Below are 17,590 nucleotides of genomic sequence, written 5' to 3'. Positions count from 1 at the left end.
CACTGTACATAGCTGAAAATATAGCACTTGACATGTCTATCTTTTTTATGTTAAATTATAATCATTTTTTGTTGATGTTGTTTTGTGTCTTCTCACTTTTGTTCATTGTTTATTTCACTTGCTTTGGCAATGTAAACATGTTTCCCATGCCAATAAAGCCTATTTGAATTTAATTGGAGAGAGAGGGGCCTGAGTTAGAGGGGGTAAACTATAGTTGAGAGCAGAAAGACTTGATTCAAACCAGCCTCCCTCCCTTTAGAATTCAAAGCAGCTGGATTCAGACTGGCTTTGTTGACAACAGTAGAGCAGAGCTGAACAGCTTTGCAATTCAAATGGGTGATTTGTGTAATGAAAGCAACGTGTGTTATTTCCCGCCATGAATGTATCACTGTAGGCTCAATGATGATCTAATAATATAGCTCCCCTCTCGCAACCAATGCTGTGACCTATTGCAAACTAAAGGGTGACATCTCTACAGACAGAATCCTCAGATCTCTATTCCTAATACTGTGTAGTAAACACACATATCTATCTCTTTCTGCCATACTTACAGCACTGTGACCATATGTCCTGTCTTTACCCTGGCCTGGGGTGACCAAGCCCTTTTACTCAATCCCTCTCACACGGATAACTAGGGAGCTAGGAGTAGCCCGTATGCGTAGATCTAGGACCAGCTCCACCTCCCCCAATACAAGGGAGAAAACCGCACAACTGACCTTAGATCAGCGTCTGGGATCTATTTACATCCTCCTTTTTTCACTAAGCGAGATTAGTTACCTGTGGTCGGCTCTTGCTATCAATACTGCTGCCATAAACTCACAGAGTTAAAGCTTTCATTGGACAAAGTGCACGGAGTAATTAGTGTTCAGAGCCTGAGAGACAGAACCACATCCAGCTGAATAGACTGTTTTGGTGGTGGTTGCTTGAAGTGAAATGTTAGATTGCCCCCTAGTGGTGCTATATGTGTGACACTCAAACATTGCAATGAAATAGTGTCTGCTCTGCTGTATTGCCTGGGGTGGGGGGGGGGGGGGGGTGCACCGTGCATGCATAATAGTGTCTATGTAGGCCTACACTCACTTATGGAATCATAGTGAACAGAATTGTAATATTTTAATCTCTATAAGCATGGCTACCTCTACTGGAACACTTGGGAGAAATGTGAACACCATATGGACCGTCTCTACATTGCCTAATGTTTATGTGTATATGGCCAACATTTACATTCACCACAGCTTTGCCCCAGGAAGAGAAGGGAGCGAGACTATTGCGACATCTGCCACGTCTAGGCTACACAGCCTGTCTCTAGCGGTCTTTGGAACAGGATGGGACAGGGGGTGAGAGAGGTGGGAGTGACAGAGAGAGAGAGAGAGTGGGAAACACACAAGTGTCAACAACTCAGTTTTATTTTAGACCAAACAAGTCCCCTATAAGAAACAATAATTGGGCAATTAAGACGTGATGTTTTAAAGCAGTGTTCGAGTCTCTCGTGTGTGTGTCATTGTGTTTCGTTTAAAAACTGTGAAACGACACACTATCTTGAGAAGGTTGTTTGGCAGTGTTTTGTGGGACTGGGTGACTGCTGCCAAGAATAAACCCACGTTGTTTGTTTATCTGCTTCATCTGCCTAGATGCGGTTAACGTCACAGCTCTCTCCTCATTCGAGTGTGGCGGCAGTTGCTAATGTTATTCCAGAGGCGGGCGGGACAGTGAGTGTATGTGTGTGTCTGACTGTGGACCTGGTTTGTAACAGAGTTTTTTTCTGGGCTGCAGGACAAGGCGGATGGGAGTATCCGTTTTTCGATGCTAGGAATGGAGGAATTTGTTACCGAGGAGGAAGAGCCATGGTACGACCAGCAAGATCTCGAATCGGGTAAGTAGCGACGCATTTCTGGGGCCGCCGTTTGCAGCCTGCCGCATCCGCAATGTCAATGCACTTTTTCGTTATTGGTGAGCTCAGCTGTTCTTCTCAAACAAAGGCCTTTTTGATGACGGGAGGCTTCTAGATCAGCTTGCGATGTTAAATTTGTCCGTGCATCTTGACAAATGAAAATACCAATGCTTTCGAAATGTGTAACCGCACTTGAATCTTTTGCTACTTTCTGACAACAATACATTGAAAGGATGGATACCAAGGGCCTTTGTGACGGTGATGGGAAAAATCGTTTCCTTCTGTGGTTGTTGTCATCTTGCAAGAAAAACCACATACACGATGCTGGCTGGACACAGTGTTCTGTTGGCGATCGTAAACAATGGATTACAATGTAATAAAGGAACAATAAATAGAAGACAATAGATGTCGGCTGTCATCATTGCAATGCAATTGTTCTTTGTAGGTTGCTTATGGCAAAGTCTCAAACATTGTTTGTGTGCGAAAGGCATTTATTTGTACTAACATCCATTGTCCCACAAAAATGTTGTAGGCCTAATTGACATTGGCAGCATTTGCCTTTAACCTAATGCAAATTGACAAACACTTTCAGTGACTATATAACCTCTAACCCCATCTTCTTACCTCGTTTCACAACATCAACATAACAACATTAATGGGATAGTGCAGGGCTTCCTATAGCACTTAACCTTGTTTATGCAGTCAATTAGGTTGCATTGATTTCCTCATTCAATCATGACATATTATGTCTTCCTTTTAGAATGTAGTGGCTTTCACAGCCAGTAGACTGTCATGTTCACGTCTCCATAATTCAATAAACAAGGAACATATCATTTTAACAAGAAAGTGATTGGTTGGGACAAAGAACATACATGAGGGCCAACACAGGCAGGAAACATGCTTGACTTGCATATCCACTGGGATAGTGTAGATAGCTATTTTCAATCACTAGGCTATTCCCCAAAGATATTACTGCAGTAGCCTTTTCAACTACGGTCCAGGCCTTGTGCATCACCTCTGTTCCACATTAATTCTATGGGACCATACTATTTGCATAATAATAACCTACTTCGTCTGTGCCTTCATACTGTACTATATAGATTGTGTGATGCCATAATTCAGCGGAACTGCTATTCGTCTGAATTCAATTTGAATGTGGTTGGCACAATAAGCTTCATTCATTCGGTGTGGCAGGTAGCCTAGTGGTTAGAGCGTTGGGCAAGTAACGGATTGGATTGAATCCCTGAGCTGACAAGGTAAAAATCTGTCATTCTGCCACTGAACAAGGCAGTTAACCCACTGTTCCACAGAAGGCCATCATTGTAAATAAGAATGTGTTCTTAACTGAGTTGCCTAGTTAAATAAAGGTTAAAATTACACTAATTTAAATGCATATTCAATATCCCAAGCTGCTGATAATGTATCTGCTGAGCTGTAGCCAATCATAGCTTGTCAAAGTTTTTGACAGATTTAGGGCTATTTCATCTCTCCCCTCTTCCCTACTCTCTCTCTCCCTTCCTCACTCCATGATTCTTTTTCTCTCTGCCTTGCTCCCTGGCTCTTACCTTCCCTCTCTCTCTATTCCTCTCTCTCAATCTCATTTCCCTCGCTCCCTGCAATCCTTTCTTTTTCACTCCACGCTCATCCATAATCTCTCTATCACTTCATCTCTTTGTTCCAATTATTAGGATATCTGCCACAGGCTGAGAGGAGATGATGTAATGCTTTGATGCTGCTATTGATTTGACCTCATGCACACAGACACACTATACACACACTATACACACTTTACACACACTGGTACTGTGAGAGGAGAGGGGGCTGGAGGGGGTACTGAGTGTGTGGACACATCAGTAGACCTGAGGATAAAAATAATGGCTGATGTGTCTTCACTTCACTCAGAACGAGGGAGAGGGAGGGAAAGGAAGAATAAAGAGTGGTACAGAAAGAGAGACAGTGGAAGAGTACAGGATAACGACAGGATGAGATATGAGAGAGAAGGGAGAAAGCTAAAATGAGCACAAGGCCCATGTATCTCCCACTCTTTGCATCCACCCTCCTTCTCTACATCTCTCTGGCGCAGCCTGTATTTTTGGTGCCCCATGGCACACAGTGTTCCTGGCCTCTCAGAGCAGTGCCAGGTGTTGTATTTTGTGTTAGCTCAGAATGCTGAGCTCACCTCTGGTAGTGATACTGTGAGGTGCCAGCAGTCTATCAGAGAGGAGAACACACGCTGGTGTTGGATTACCCTGCAGACAGAGGCACAGGCTCCATCATCAGGGGGGCTATTTGGCCACAGGGTTTAGGCAGAATGAGATGTGGTAAAAAAAATAAGATCAAAAAGAGAATTTCCATGCTAAGCAAGGTAGACATTTGATGATGCAATGAGGCGATTTGCTTTTCTATACTGTAAGGAATCAGCAAACATGATGCATCTACAATACACAGACTCAGACATTACCATGCATAGTAACACTGAGTAGAAAAACATATCAATCATCAGGGGTTCTTCAGCTGTCCCCGTAGGAGAACCCTTTGAATAATCATTTTTGGTTCTCCTATGGCACATGTCTCAAACTCATTCCACGGAGGGCTGAGTGTCTGAGGGTTCTTTGCTCCCCCTTTGTACTTTATTGATGAATTAAGGTTACTAATTAGTAAAGAACTCGCCTCATGTGGTTGGCTTGGTCTTAATTGAAAGAAGAAGAAAAACTGCAGACACTGCGTCCTCCATGGAATGAGTTGGACACCCCTGTCCTATGGAGACAACTGAAGAACCCTTTTGAAACCCTTTGACTAAGAGTGTAAGGAACCCTTAGTAAGACAGACCAAGGCTTGCTCTAGCCCAAACTCTGTGCTCAGCTGAAGCTATGTGACCAGCCCAGCTGAATCTTTAGGCCTGTTGGGACCCATTGGTTAACAGGGCTGGACGTAATCTGATGAGAGGGTTGTTATAGAATGCACCTGCTCGTATTACATGCAGCTTAATAACACTTCAACAACCACCTCTCTGAGGCTTTAAATACACTTTGTTTCCTTGTTATCTTGCAGACAAAAAATGGTGTTGAATCATTTGTATATAGAGTTTGAGCTTTCTGTGGTATTGACTGCAGTGAAGTCGTACAGAAGGGTTTGGTCTGCTATACAGCTTATCTGCAGAAGAAGAAAGAAGGAAGGAGAGAAGGAGGAGAAAACAAGGAGAGGCCACGTTTTCCAGATTCCTGTGAATCCTATTGGAGATATGCACCTACAAAAACAGCATTGACTTCTCAAAAAGGACAGGCATATTCCAAGCCAGACATGTTTCCTTTCACAAGTGCACTGTACACATGCGCGCACACACACATAAATGCACGCACGCACGCACACACACACACACCCAGCACTAAGCCCCAACTGATTTGATGACAGGGCTCAGACAGTGGCTCTGATACCCAGACAGTACAGTATGTTCGTATGTGTGTGTGTGTGTGTGTGTGTGTGTGTGTGTGTATGTCTGCACGCTTGTTTCTGCACTGTAAAAAAAAACACCCACAAATCTAGTTGTTTCAACTAATTATTATTAGGTAACTGGTTCCACAGACGTTTTAGTTTACTCAACTTTTCGGTGAAATTATTACCTGACCAAACAAAAAAAATGTTGGCCCAAACTTAGCTCCAACTTCAGAAAACACAGGCAAATCTTCTGTCAATTTAATGTGTTTTGCTCAACTTGTCTCAACTTGTCTCATATGATCATTCAACTAGAATGTATTATTTGTGCCTCTTACCTAAAATGAGCAGTGCAACCGGTTATACGTACAACATTGTCTACTTACATTTTTTTGCTAACATTGTGCATGTTCAATTATTTGTCAACAAGTCCACACCTGGGAATTGAACTCAGAACCTCTTGGTTCATAGTGTTCTGATCTTCCTGCTACACCACCATGTCTGTTTCAATTTTCAGCTTATCTGATCATCCTCTCATCATTGATTTTAATTGACTTATTTAAGCATTTTTAGGTTTTTCTGAATAGTTGTCTGTTGGTTGGGCGTATTACTCTGTTTTAATGTTACTCCTTAAAATATTTTTTCTTTAGTGTACTTTTAGCAGAGCTGAGATTTAAGTGCAAAGTGTAGCAATACATGTGATGCCAGTCATTGACACATACATGGTGGCGTAGCAGAAGATTGGAATGCTGTGAATCAAGAGGTTCTGAGTTCAAATCCCAGGTGAGGATATGTTGAAAATGTAAACATGTAAGTTGAATGAATTGTATTTTAAAATTGATTATGGGAGTGTGTGTAACTAGTTCCTCAGGTAAGATGCCCATATAATATTTTTTTGTTGAATGAACATATGAGACAATTCTGAGCTAACACAGCATTTAAAGTTGACAGAATTTCTGCCTACATTTTCTCATGTTGGAGCGTTATATTGTTGTTAGGGGAAGGGTCACACTCCTTTCACAACCCACTGACATGGCGCACACACACAGGTACAATGTACAAGAAAATCTTGGGTCAACTAAAAATGTTAAGTTCAGGTAACACTTTGAACAAAAAGTTGAGTAAATGAAAAAAAGTTTGTGGAAACAGTTACTTAATAATATGTAGTTGAAACAACTAGATTTTCTTGTACATTGTACCTGTGTGTGTGCCGTGTCAGTGGGTTGTGACAGGAGTGTGACCCTTCCTCTAACAACAATATAATGCTATTCACTCTAAAAAAGCATTTCCCTCCAGTATACTTGCAGCCAATGTGTGTTCCTGCTTAGGCCCTCAAGAAGACATCCCCCAGTCAGTGTAACTGATACTGCTAAAACATGAAAAAAGAAAACCTGGAAAACTATATCCAGGAAATACACATAATCCATTCCATTGTGACTGAGTCATTGGGTCTGGGTGGTGATGTCATCCTTCATGCGTCAGTTGACTTCCTGGTTTCCTTGTTTGGAGACAATGGTCTGTAGAGGGTATTGATTGGGATGTTTGGTGCTGAGAAACAGTGCTTGCTCCTCTCTCTCTCTCCATTAGATACCAATATCACACAGCAGCGAACGATGGTGAATGTAAACAGTGGGTCAGTGATTGGGTTCTGTGGATTTTCCAGGCGGTATTTGGTTCTGAGTTCTGTTGTTTGAAAGCTAGGAGATCTGGCGTACAGCAGCCAGCAGCAGAGCTTACATGTTTACATAATTCAATTTCCCCTCTTGGAGGATTTATGAGAGTAATGCTATCCAGGGCCCAGTTTCTCAAAACATTTCATCCAGAGCAAACTGATCCCGTGTTGTGTTAAATTCTGCTTCCCCTTTAGATGTGGTCTATCCTTGTTTGTGGAAGCAGAAAACTGAAAATCTCGAACATACCACAAGTGAACTGGTTTGAGTGTGTCAAGAACTGCAACGCTTCGGGTTTTTCATGCTCAACAGTTTCTCGTGTGTATAAAGAATGGTCCACCACCCAAAGAACATCGAGCAAATTTGACACAACTGTTGGAAGCATTGGAGTTGAAATGGGCCAGCATCCCTGTGGAACGCTTTCGACGCCTTGTAGTCCTTGCCCCGATGAATTGAGGCTGTTTTTAGAGCAAAAGGGTGTGCAACTCATATTAGGAAGGTGTCCCTAATGTTTTATACACTCAGTGTACGTCTTTCTAAAATGGCTTATTATGTTCTATAATGCTACCTTAGCCACATTTTAACAAGCCCTATTCTATTCGACACTATTATTTTTTCAGACTGCCTTATTCTAACCGAGCAGTGGGACAGCACAGATTCTATTTCTATGACTGAAGCAGCCTCCTCGTTTAATTAGATCAGCTTTAATATTGCAGATAGATTGTAGCTTCCATCAATGTAATTGTCTGCATCATTTCTAATCCCCAATATAATTTTTTTTGTAAATATATATATATGTTTATATACAGTGCCTTCGGAAAGTATTCAGACCCCATTTTGTTACCTTACAGCCTTATTTTAAAATGCATTAAATAGTTTTTTCCCCCTCATCAATCTACACACAATACCCCTTAATGACAAAGCAAAAACTGGTTTTCAGACATTGAAATATCACATTTACATAAGTATTCAGACCCTTTACTCAGTACTTTGTTGAAGCACCTTTGGCAGCGATTACAGCCTCGAGTCTTCTTTGGTATGACGTTACAAGCTTGGCACACCTATATTTGGGGAGTTTCTCTCATTCTTTGCAGATCCTCTCAAGCTCTGTCAGGTTGGATGGGGAGCGTTGCTGCACAGCTATTTGCAGGTCTCTCCAGAGATGATCGATTGGGTTCAAGTCCGGACTCTAGTTGGGCCACTCAAGGACATTCAGAGATTCATCCCGAAGCCACTCCTGCGTTGTCTTGGCTGTATGCTTAGGGTCGTTGTCCTGTTAGAAGGTGAACCTTCGGCCCAGTCTGAAGTCCTGAGCGCTCTGGAGAAGGCTTTCATCAAGGATCTTGATCCTGACTAGTCTCCCAGTCCCTGCCGCTGAAAAACATCCCCATAGCATGATTCTGCCACCACCATGCTTCACCGTAGGGATGGTGCCAGATTTCCTCCAGACGTGACACTTGGCATTCAGCCCAAAGAGTTCAATCTTGGTTTCTCAATCTTGTTTCTCATGTTCATGTTCTGAGAATCTGAATACTTATGTAAATAAGGTATTTCTGTTTTTTGTGTTTAATAAATTAGCAAACATTTCTAAAAACCATGTTTTTGCTTTGTCATTATGGGGCATTGTGTGTAGATTGCTGAGGAAATTGTTGTATTTATCCATTTTAGAATAAGGCTTTTTAACGTAACCAAATGTGGAAAAAGTCAAGGGGTCTGAATACTTCCCGAAGGCAATGTACGTATATATACACATACATACATACATACCTACAAATTTATAAATATACATTCATATACACATACATACATATAAATATTGTTAGCGAGTTTAACCCTTTGAGGAGTGACTTAGTGTTCTCTTCCTGGACGCTATCATTCAGAATTGATTAAATCGACCATAGAATTTATATTGGAATGGTAATTAGCAGTCACGAAATAAAAATTGGTCAAGTAATGTTTAACAAAGGATGGAATATGATGTACATGGTCCTCAAAGTGTTAAAGCCCATTCGGGGGTACCTGTGTAGTAGCAAAGGCCCCACAGGAGTTCATTTAGCTGTGAGTGCAGCAGGCAGGTCTGTGTATTAGACCATGCTGAGGAGGAGCTGGCAGCAGCCTGCTTTTCTCCTCATTAGTTTAATAGAGGCAAGACAGGACAAGACAGGACAACAAGAGAGAGGAAACAGCATGGTTGAAAAGCAAGCGCTGGAACAAAATGATGTGTGTGCAACATGTTTCAGTAACACATCCAATGTCTGCATTTACTGATTGAAGAAGCAGTTCAAATTCATCCACTTTGTTTATCAGTGACCTTGATTTACAAACGAGCACATTCGGAGTCTCTGGGACGTTTCTGGACGTATTTGTGACATCACATAATTCACTTAGAACTCTGCATTCACGTGAGAGATTGTGTTTTTGGTGTCTTTTAGGTCTGTTACCTTCGATTGCGGTGCCAGTGGAGGTGCATGTTTTTTTTGTAAATCCGTAGAAAATGTGACGAGCATTCCAAAACGTTTGTACAACACATTGTCATCAGAGCCATGCTTAATCCGTTAAAAGAGCAGGAAAGTATGCAGTGCGACAAAAAAACAACTATAAAAAACAAACATTTTACCACGTTACCCTGCAGCGGCTGCCTGGAAGTGCCACTCCCTATTAAATGGATTGGTTGCAATTCATATGACATGCAAGTGTTGCAATTTGTGTGATATGTTAAAAATCCAATTTGTGCAATATGTTACGAATTTGTTGTGTTTAAGACCACGCCTGTTCTTTCTGTTTCTGGCCGCTCTTGAAAACAACAAACAGACAGTAGATCATCTCTCATTGAAGGTCAGAGGTCAGATTAGTGGAATGAACGTTTGTTATCGATCGACTGGAGTATTGATCAGTAATCACAGTGTGCATCATTCTCCTCAACCTTGTTGTCAGCTCAGCTCGGTCTCTCCATCGAGAGTGATTATATTTCCATCGAGCTGTTGTGTGTTTTCCATCTCCCAAAACGCATCTCGCTGCTGAGTCAGACATGAAAACATAGACTATGTATCCTGCTGACTCACTCTGAAATCAGAATACAGTGCAGCCCACTCCTGTTTGGGTAGGCCCCCAATGGCCCCACATCCCTTTCAATATCTCTCATTTCGTTTTTCCCTCCCACTCCGCACCAGACTAACTATACTGAACAAAAATATAAACGGAACATGCAACAGTTTCAAATATTTTACTGAGTTACAGTTCATATAAAGAAATCAGTCAACTGAAATAAATTCATTAGGACCTAGGCTTTGGATTCCACATGACTGGGAATACAGATATGCATCTGTTAGTCACAGATACCTTAAAAAAAAGGTAGGGGCGTGGATCAGAAAACCAGAAAACTGTCTCTCATCAGGACCGCCACAGGAAAGGAAGACCCAGAGTTACCTCTGCTGCAGAGTATAAGTTCACTAGAGTTACCAGCCTCAGAAAGGGTCTTCCATTCCTGTGGTGGTCCTGATGAGAGCCAGTTTCATCATAGTGCTTGATGGTTTTTGCGACTGCACTTGAAGAAACTTTCAAAGTTCTTGACATTTTCCGGATTGCCTGACCTTCAAGTCTTAAAGTAATGATGGACTGTCATTTCTATTTGCTTATTTGAGCTGTTTATGCCATAATATGGACTTGGTCTTTTACCAAATAGGGCTATCTTCTGTATACCCCACCTACCTTGTCACAACACAAGTGATTGGCTCAAACGCATTAAGAAGGAAAGAAATTCCACAAATTAACTTTTAGCAAGGCACACCTTTTAATTGAAATGCATTCCTGAGTGCAAACCCTCATACTGGCTTTCCTCAAAGAAATGAACATGACATTTTCTGGCAACATTGCTGGTAGCCATTCCTGCCGTCAGCATGCCAATTGCACGTTCCCTTAAAACTTGTGGCATTGTGTACATTTTAGAATGCCCTTTTATTGTCCCCAGCACAACTGTGTAACGATCATGCTGTTTAATCAGCTTCTTGATATGCCACACCTTTCAGGTGGATATATTATCTTGGCAAAGGAGAAACGCTCACTAACAGGGATGTAAAGAATTTGAGAGAAATACGCTTTTTGTGCGTATGGAAAATGTTATTTTGGGACCAACACTTTACATGTTGCATTTATATTTTTGTTCAGTGTATGATTTCCATAAAATGAGAGAGTAGGGTTCTCTGTCTCGAGTGAATGTCAATGCCATTTATTTTTACACTACCAGAACAGCGGTTAACAACTCTGTTCCAGGGTGTACACGACTAGACATTTTCATTTGAGCCCACACTCAATTTCACAACGTGTCACTTTCTACACATTCAAACCTCCTCCACCCCACTGCAGAGAGACTGCAGAACCTCTTTCTGTCATATAGTTTCTGTGGAGCGGTGGTGTATTGTCTTTTGTACTTGGCACACATATCAGTGACGTGCACTGACAGAGATACAAGGGTAAAAATAGAGGAAATACATCTTTAGAGAGCGACATGGTGCCTAGATGGGCTTTTTTTAAACATTTTATAATTCTCTCTCTCTCTCCTGAATACTCCCTTTCTCTGTCTCTCTCAGTCCCTCTTTCTTTGTCTCCCTCTCTTCTATCTAGGTCCAGGATGATCTTGTTTATCACTGTGTATCTCAGGAGGAAGGTTTTCGTGTTTGATTGTCCTGCTTGCAGCTGTTCTTAAAACCCTGCTGAAAATGACTCAGTGCATCATCATGATCGTAGATTAAAACATGTTACAGTAGGAAAAGCGTTCTGCTGTGGCTGTCATGCGGACCAGTGCAGACTGAAATTCTATATTTTGTATCTTCACTGACATCACTCATAGATTTGGTTCTATCTGACTAGCAAAGACAAACCTGTTCCTAATGCTGTCTTATTTAGATAATTTGTTACAGCTGAGCTCTCAAAACTAACCATCTCTTTTTCTCCCACCCCTCGCTCCCTCTAACCTATCTCCCTCTCCATCTCCCATGGCCCTCTCCATCACTCATCTCCCTCCCTCCTTCTATCCCCCTCCTTTTCTCTCTCTCCACCTCTCCCTCCTCCCCTCTCTCTCTAGACCTCCACTTGGCGGCGGAGCTGGGGAAGACTCTGTTAGAGAGGAACAAGGAGCTGGAGGATTCTCTACAGCAGATGTACATCACCAATGAGGAGCAGGTGCAGGAGATCGAGGTAAGACGAGGGCCAAGTGTCAACAGCTCCATGAATGTATCTCAATAGACTAAACTCTAACGTAACCCTTACCCATAAGTAAGGTGTAGATTGGATGATAACAACCGACCTGTCCCTCTGACTGAGCAGAGTCAGGTGATGCAGGATGTTGGCTCTGCTGGCTGATCTTAATATAGCAGTACATCACCCCATTGAAATGGTTCACTGTTCACAACCAAGTGGTTTTAGAGTTAACATAGTACCATAGGCAGCGGAGTGGATAGAAGTGCCTCCCTTAACCAGTGACACTATGGTCAGAAAGTATCCATCCCCCTAATGGCTTCGGTTAGGATTGGGTAGGGGACCATGACCCCAAATGTTCCTTTGTTTAGGATCATGTGTATATGTATATGTGTGTACAGGATATCAACATACAGTATGTGTGTCTCTGTGCAGTACCTGGTTAAGCAGCTTGAGGTGCTGAGGGAAATGAATGAGCAGCATGCTAAGGTGTACGAGCAGCTAGACGGGACAGCCAGAGAACTAGAGCTCACCAACCATAAACTGGTTCTGGACAGCAAGGCCTCGCATCACAAGATAGAGAGGTGAGTGTCACACACACACACACACGCACACGCACACACACACACACACACACACACACACACACACACACACACACACACACACACACACACACACACACACACACACACACACACACACACACACACACACACACACACACACACACACACTAACCCCCCTTTCTATCTTCCCTGGCTCTCGCAGGTTGACAGGGACCATCGAGACCCTACAGACCCAGGTGGAGTCTCTCTCTGGGCAGGTGGAACAGCTCCACTCCCTGGAGCAGCTTAGGGTGCGGAGGGAGAAGAGGGAACGACGCAAGACCATCGCCTCCTTCCCTTGCCTTAGGGAACTCTGCACCGCACCAAAGTGAGGGCTAATAGCCTCCTACCGCTCCCTTTGTTCAGTAGCCGACTCAACAATGTCTATTTAGCTAAGCAATCACACTCAAATCTTTGTTTACTGGATCTCAAGGTCCCTAGGCTATGTTAGAGGAGCTTTATAGGTGGATGCTTGACTCTCTATCTGGCAGGTACAAGTAAGTTAGCTCATATTGTGTGTATCTGTGTGTCTGTCTGTCTGTCTGTCTGTCTGTCTGTCTGTCTGTCTGTCTGTCAGGTATGAGGATGGGTTCGTGGTGGGCCGCTCAGACAGCTTCACCTCAGAAGCTAAACGGCAGCCAGCAGAGGAGGAGAACGAGCGTCTGAGAGAGGCTGTGTCGGCGCTGCGCTCGGCCGTGAGGGCTGAGCGGGGTCGCAGGGAGGGGGCGGAGAGAGAGTGTCACGTCCTCCTGGGGGAGTTCTCTCGTTTGGAGACACGCGTGCAGGTCAGAATCACTCCTATTTGAACTCCATTTAATTTTCCAAAATGAGTGCCTCAAGTTTTTTTATGGTTCCATGTTCTACTACGTTTGTTGAATCCAACGAGTGTTCTTTTTCATATTTTTTCCTGATTCAAATATAGCAGGGCTACCTTATTTTCCCTCTTTTCTGGGAGAATACAAATATTGATTGGTTTACTGACTGACTGACTGATTGACTCGTTGACTTATTGATTGACAGGGTGCGGAGAGCTGCCAGGTACGGATCCATGAACTAGAGTCAGAGCTCCAGGAACTCCAGCAGCTCCGACGGGCGAGGACCCTCCTCCTTTGCAGCGAGGATGACGGTGTGGGCTTCACCCAGACCCTCCTCAACAACACCCCCGAAACAGACACCATGGAGGGGGAGGGAGGAGAAGTGGGTGGAGGGGTCAGGGATGAGGGCGAGGGGGGAGGAGGCTTAAGCGGAGAGTCGTTACCTGCCTCCAGCCCCGTCAGGAAGAGCTGCAGCGACACGGCGCTGAACGCCATCGTGGCCAGGGACGCATCCGGGAGGAGAAGAGGGAGCTACGCGATCCACGCCAACAGCGTCCGTAAGAGAGGGATGTCCATCCTGAGGGAGGTGGACGAGCAGTACCACGCTCTGCTGGAGAAGTATGAGGAGCTGTTAGGGAAGTGCAGGCGCCACGAGGAGTCCCTGTGTCACACAGGGGTGCAGACCTCGCGCCCCGTCTCCAGGGACCCCTCCATGAAGGATTGCGCCATGGGCTCCACCCCTGCACCCCCGCCCACCCCCACCGAGTCCCCCTCCACCCCCGAGGCCATGGAGAGCATCAGTAAGCAGGTGGAGGCGGTGGATAAACGGCTGGGCCAGAACACGCCAGAGTATAAGGCTCTGTTCAAGGAGATCTTCTCCCGTATTCAGAAGACCAAGACAGAAATCAAAACTACCAAAGCCACCAAAGCCCCTAAAGCCAGCAAGTCTGGCAAGTCTAGTAAATAAGAATGATAGTGGACTGGCTTGGTAGTATAATGCTTTTTCCATGCTTAAAGCGCTTCAGATTGTATGGGGGCAACATACCTCATACACTACCGATGTGTAGCACTCGTGAGTAGGCTTCTGTATGGGGTATGGTCTCCTGTCTGCTTCTGTTACTAAGTACCAATCGACCAATATGCTACTAAAACCAATCTACTGCTAATGCTATCCGCTATTAGCGCCTGCCTACCTTTTCCCTTGAGATCTAACACATTCTTTCAGCTGCCTTTTGCTAGCTAACTCACAGGTAGGATAGCTGTCACCCACAACCTGTTGGACATGAAACATGAATTGAATAGGTGCACTAAACACCCAATGCTTCACAGTAAGAACAGTACAGTTGATTCTCCACCTCAACAATGACCTCTGAATTCTCCAAACACTGGATTATACTGAAACAAAAGTTATGTTGGACAAATAACAAGTCAACTCAAAGTTCTACCTTTAGACCCTGCTGTTCTTCCCCCCCAGCCTACATAGCCTACTGTCCGCCTGAACAATGGACTTAAGATGCCAACAAAAGCGAAACAGAAAATGTATGACTTTCTGCCCAGAGGACATTGCGACCTTGTCTTGCACTGCGCTGTGACTGTATACCCATGACCTTAGTACTGTATTTTATACTCTAGAGATGCTTACCTTCCAGGTCCGGAGAGACATTAGTGTCTTGTCAGAATGTCACAGGGTTGGAACTGGGTTCGAGGTACACATTGACTCTTGGGGGTATCCTGAAAAAAGACCAATGTTCATATTTTATGTTTGTGGGGGTGTCCAGATTTGTTCTAGCAGTGCCCAGAGACCCCTGTAACCCTGGAATTGAATGGTATCTGGCTGGGTATGTCCACTAGCCTAGCGCTATCTATAGCTGCAGTCTATGTACTGACAAGATGCAACAGACAATCCAAACAGATTGTTGTCTTTTCTGTTTCCTTGGGCATTATCAACACTCTCGCTATATTGTTAGGTAAAGGTACAACTGACGCATGGTCAAGTCAAATGTGATGTTATAAACTGTCAATATTTTGGGGTCTCATTCCATTTATGCAGTTTTTTGATTGTCGGGTTGATGATTTCCACCCTCCACTACAAACAAAATGGAGGGGAAAGAACGCTGTGATTGTATTGCAAATTTTAACGTTAAGCCTAAGACACATTTTAACGTTATGCCTATTTAGACAAAGTTGCTTTAGACAGAAGTGATGGATAATTATATAGCCTAAACACCACCAGTATTACTAACCATTAAACCTGGTCTGTTAACACTAACCCAGCTCACTAACTAAACACTAACACTACTGCTGCTGCATCGCACCTTACAGCATACAGTAGGAACAATGCCCCTGTCTTGGCTACCAACACTCCAACCACCTTTCCTTATTATCATGAATGTTATAGTGGTTGCATTACTTTGAATCATGTACTCACATTGTAATGCCATACCATATGGGGAGGAGAAAATGTACACAACAATGCACCTGCAGTATACAGGATGCATGTATATGTATGTATTTCTTAGAGCTAACTAACTCAAGGTCTTAAACTCAACTGAAGCTTCAAACCTATTATAGCAGCCACAGCATTTGGAGAGAGATCAATGCCGGTGTGGTGTTGTACAAGTAAAGCTGTCGAGAGTGGAACCAAATGAGAAAAGAAATCACAGAGAAATCAGAGAAATCAACAGAATAATTTAAACCATAAACTTATTTTTGTTTGCTCCACAGTGTTATAATGCTTTGAATGTGCCAGTTCCAAGCAGAGTTTTATTTTCCTCTCAGGGTCAATCAAGTGTTACTGAGTGAAGAAAAAGGGTATGATGTCTTGTGGAGGCTTACTGTCAGTCTGTCATAGCAATGTTCACTCCTGGTCCTGGAGGGCCGCAGTATGTGCAGGCTTTTTCCCCAGCCCTGCATTCCGCTGTACTGCTGGGCTGTAGCAAAAGCCTGCACTCCCTGTAGCTCTTCAGGGCAAGAAGATAAGGACACTATATCATAGTAATGGTAACAGATAAGGTTCCGATATATTCTAATAAGAGGGAACAATGCCAAAATGGAACCATTTGACTCTGTCCTTTGATGGCTCCTTGACTTTCTCTGTACTGTAATGTTTTACAGATTGCACTTTGGGGAATTAATGTTTCTGCCTCCTCATTTCTTGCGTATTTATACATGGATATTTACTTACTATTACATGTGTATTTATTCCATTCTTGTGTGTGTCTGTGAGCATTGATTCACGATAACAACACTTATCTGCCATGGTGCCTATATGTGATTGTATTATTGATATACTGTATCTTTAGAATGAAAATCATATTTGGTTTTTATTTAGCTATCTACTCAACCTTTGTCATTCAGATGAGCATATTATTAGTTTTATTAGCTTATTAGTTAGCCTTTGGCGCCATAGGTTTGACATTGTAGCAAGCCATGTTAACTCTCTCATTGAACTAAGAACCATTCGTGTTGTGGCATTCTGTATCATTCACTAACTTGTCTGCTCTGCAATTAAAGCATTGGAATTTAAATATGACTCTTTGTGGCTGGTATTGTTATATTACGGTGGTAGACCTATAAAATGTATACTAAATGTTAATTCATTGAATCACGTCAATTGCCTGTTGGAAAATTTAATGCGGGTGCACACACAAGGTCAAGTCAGTCCGATTTTAATTTACCCGCCCCGATGATCCCCGATCCTTCCACCAATCGGCGCTAATGAACCGGCCAACCGCATCTACCTTTTTATATAATTATATTATTTCGCCCCGCGCCAGCCAACAAAAACAATACTATTCAAAAACCCTTTCAACAAAGTTATCCTTTATATATAAAATATGTTTTTTACTCTTCACACAGACCGCGTGGCCTAATGGATAAGGCGTCTGACTTCGAATCAGAAGATTGAGGGTTCGAGTCCCTTCGTGGTCGCTTTTTTTTCATCGAGATATTTGCACGACTCGAAGTATTTTGAAGAGAGCA

General features: G+C 43.1%; 1 protein-coding gene and 1 non-coding gene across 2 annotated transcripts; both read left to right on the top strand.

Annotated features, from left to right (window-relative positions):
• Positions 1-1,661: 1,661 nt before the first annotated feature.
• LOC129829031 (cerebellar degeneration-related protein 2-like) lies at positions 1,662-17,136 on the top strand. Its single transcript, XM_055890460.1, has 6 exons — positions 1,662-1,873; positions 12,074-12,186; positions 12,622-12,770; positions 12,958-13,122; positions 13,372-13,579; positions 13,815-17,136. Exons 1-6 carry the CDS (start codon positions 1,804-1,806, stop codon positions 14,574-14,576), a joined length of 1,467 nt encoding a protein of 488 aa, XP_055746435.1. The 5' UTR covers positions 1,662-1,803; the 3' UTR covers positions 14,577-17,136.
• Positions 17,137-17,466: 330 nt separating this feature from the next.
• On the top strand, positions 17,467-17,539 carry trnar-ucg (transfer RNA arginine (anticodon UCG)). The gene has a single exon. It is a non-coding gene; the product is annotated as a tRNA-Arg (tRNA).
• The last annotated feature ends 51 nt before the right edge of the window (positions 17,540-17,590 follow it).

The sequence above is a fragment of the Salvelinus fontinalis genome, chromosome 30 (assembly GCF_029448725.1).
Source record: "Salvelinus fontinalis isolate EN_2023a chromosome 30, ASM2944872v1, whole genome shotgun sequence".
NCBI lineage: Eukaryota > Metazoa > Chordata > Actinopteri > Salmoniformes > Salmonidae > Salvelinus > Salvelinus fontinalis.
The sequence above is the reverse complement of the archived record's forward strand: the minus strand, read 5'-3'. Positions and strand labels throughout refer to the sequence as shown.